We start from the raw sequence: 2,424 nt of genomic DNA, 5'->3' as shown, positions 1-2,424 counted from the left end.
CGATGTTATTGAGAAATCCGACTGTGAGAGAGATTTAGGAGTAATGATAAGTAGGAATCTTAAGGCAAGTAAACAATGTGTATTTGCTCGAAACAAGGCTAATAAAGTACTCGGTTTCATACAAAGGAGTGTTAGTTACAAGACTAGCGAGGTCATCTTATAATTATATCTAGCGCTTGTGAGACCTCACTTGGATTATTCAGTTCAGTTCTGGTCACCGTATTACAGAATGGATATAGAATCCTTTGAAAGAATTCAGAGGAGAATGACAAGACTAATCCCGGGCATTTGGAACCTTGAGTACAGAGAGAGGTTAATGCATCATAATTTGCACTCCCTCGAGAGACGTAGAATGAGGGGCGACATGAGTGAGGTGTATAAATGGATGTCAGGGCTAAACAAAGAGGACATTACAAAGGTACTCAAACTATCCAACCAGGAGTGAACTCGTAACAATGGTTTTAAACTAGAAAAATTTAGATTTAGGAGCGAAATAGGTAAACATTGGTTTGGAAATAGAGTAGCGGACGACTGGAACAAGTTACCAAACATCATCATTAACTCGAATACGCTGGGTAGCTTCAAACATAGGTTGGATGGATATATGAGCAATAGGGGTTGGGTGTAAATGGGACTACCCAGTATGGGCCAATCGGCCTGCTGCAGTTTCCTCCATTCTTATGTTCTTATGTATCACCGCACCTACAGTGTTTTATTTGCATATACAAGTATATATTGAATCTATGCATCTAATAATATTTTCTTTCCTCAGGCACATCAAAGACTAGAGCAGTACCCCATGCATGGCTGACAACCGTGTTAACCACAGCGTCCAATCCTCAGTGTTCAACGTTCTTCTTTACAGATGGCAAAACCTTCGCCACCGCTGTCTTCACGGTAAGTGGGCGTGGCTGTCATTGTCGTCGTCATAATATTCCACTAGCAGTACCCCAAAAAAGATACAAATAAACGAAATTATGTATTTCAGTGTAAGGGATACAATAATTTTGCAGGACTTCTTGGCTCAGTTCCGGAACCCTTGTGGTGTGGGGCTGTTCGAGGTGGCAGTGGACGGCAAGGACGCTAACGTGACGCAGCTCTCCCGGGTGGTCGACGAGGCTCGGCAGGTAGGTCACTCTTACATTACTAATGAGGCGGGTAGGTCACTCTCACATTGCTAATGAGGCGAGTAGGTCACTCACATTACTACTGAGGCGGGTAGGTCAGTCTCACATAACTTCTACCATGTTGACGTCAACAGCTGCGGCAGGTGTCATGGTGCGTGACGGTGGTGGTGGTGAGCGACGACCCAACCTTCCTCGCCGCCTTCGCCGAGTGGTCCCTCAAGGGCCACCTCCTGGTGTGGTCGACGAGACTCCTCGCCGTAACTCACCTGCCTCTCCCTGACCTACGCTACATCCACAGGACCTTTTCCAGGATGAACGCTATGGTCGTCATTGTGGAAGACGCAACTGAGACATTGAAGTATATAGTGCATTGTATTTCAAATTTGCTAATTTTACACTTCTATGTAATGTTATGTGTAAATCTTGTTTATGTGATTATGACTTAATCATTGAAGAAGTAATATTAAAGTTATTTACTATACACTAATAAATGGGAGTTTGGGCACTACTTATCAAAGAATGATAAGTAGTGCCCAAATTTTGCACATAAAAAAATGCTGGGGCTGATTTAGGAAGCAGTGTTAATACAAAAAAATTACCTCGAAGAAGAAGCATACTGTACTTGTTATCCTGAAAGTATTACCAATACAGTTTTATAGTGAAAGTATTATTCACAGGTGCAATGTGTACATACACTTACCATACAGTTCTCCAGAGGACCGAGCTGTGCGTCTTGCCTTCTGGACGCCCCAGCGAGGTCTCACCCTCACTACCCACTTGCCGCTTTTCCCTGACAAATACTCCAAGTAAGTACAGCGAGAGGTACTTATTAGACTTGAGCCGTCAGTGGCATCACTGATACTTCCGATCGAAATTCACATCTTAAGGGTTTATCAACTTTCTTTGAAGAGTGTGTGCAAACTGCCATTATAATTGTATTTATTATTTTGAATCCATTATCATAATGATCTTGGTCATGTTAAGTCGCATTTTAATGTATTTTAATGTTAAGATGAACACAGTAATCATCATCTCTTCTTGTATGAATTTTTTACGTCCTCTATAGTTTTTAAAACTCTTACGAAATGTTACAAAGTATTCTCTATTTCAGAGGTCCCATTAATATGTAAAATTACTTTTCTCTGCCCAAAAGACTGACTTTATTCCTTGTTCAATAGCAAACACCTGCAACTCCCTAGCAATAACACGCATCAACGAAAATACTGCAGAAACAATATAGGAAATTAGCAACTTTCTCGTAAATACTACAGCCATCTTGGTATCACATCTTATATTC

At 41.3% G+C, this 2,424-nt stretch overlaps 1 protein-coding gene across 1 annotated transcript; it reads left to right on the top strand.

Annotated features, from left to right (window-relative positions):
* Positions 1-772: 772 nt before the first annotated feature.
* On the top strand, positions 773-1,933 carry LOC121879378 (the record flags this gene model as incomplete). The annotated part of the gene is made up of 4 exons (XM_042385986.1): positions 773-897; positions 1,014-1,127; positions 1,262-1,485; positions 1,805-1,933. Coding segments are annotated over 4 exons (592 nt in total), but the record flags the coding sequence as incomplete, so codon positions are not given.
* Positions 1,934-2,424: the final 491 nt, after the last annotated feature.

This window comes from Homarus americanus, unplaced genomic scaffold (genome assembly GCF_018991925.1).
Source record: "Homarus americanus isolate GMGI-L3 unplaced genomic scaffold, GMGI_Hamer_2.0 scaffold57917, whole genome shotgun sequence".
NCBI classification, from domain to species: Eukaryota; Metazoa; Arthropoda; class Malacostraca; order Decapoda; family Nephropidae; genus Homarus; species Homarus americanus.
Note: the sequence above shows the minus strand (reverse complement) of the source record. Positions and strands in the feature narration are given on the sequence as shown.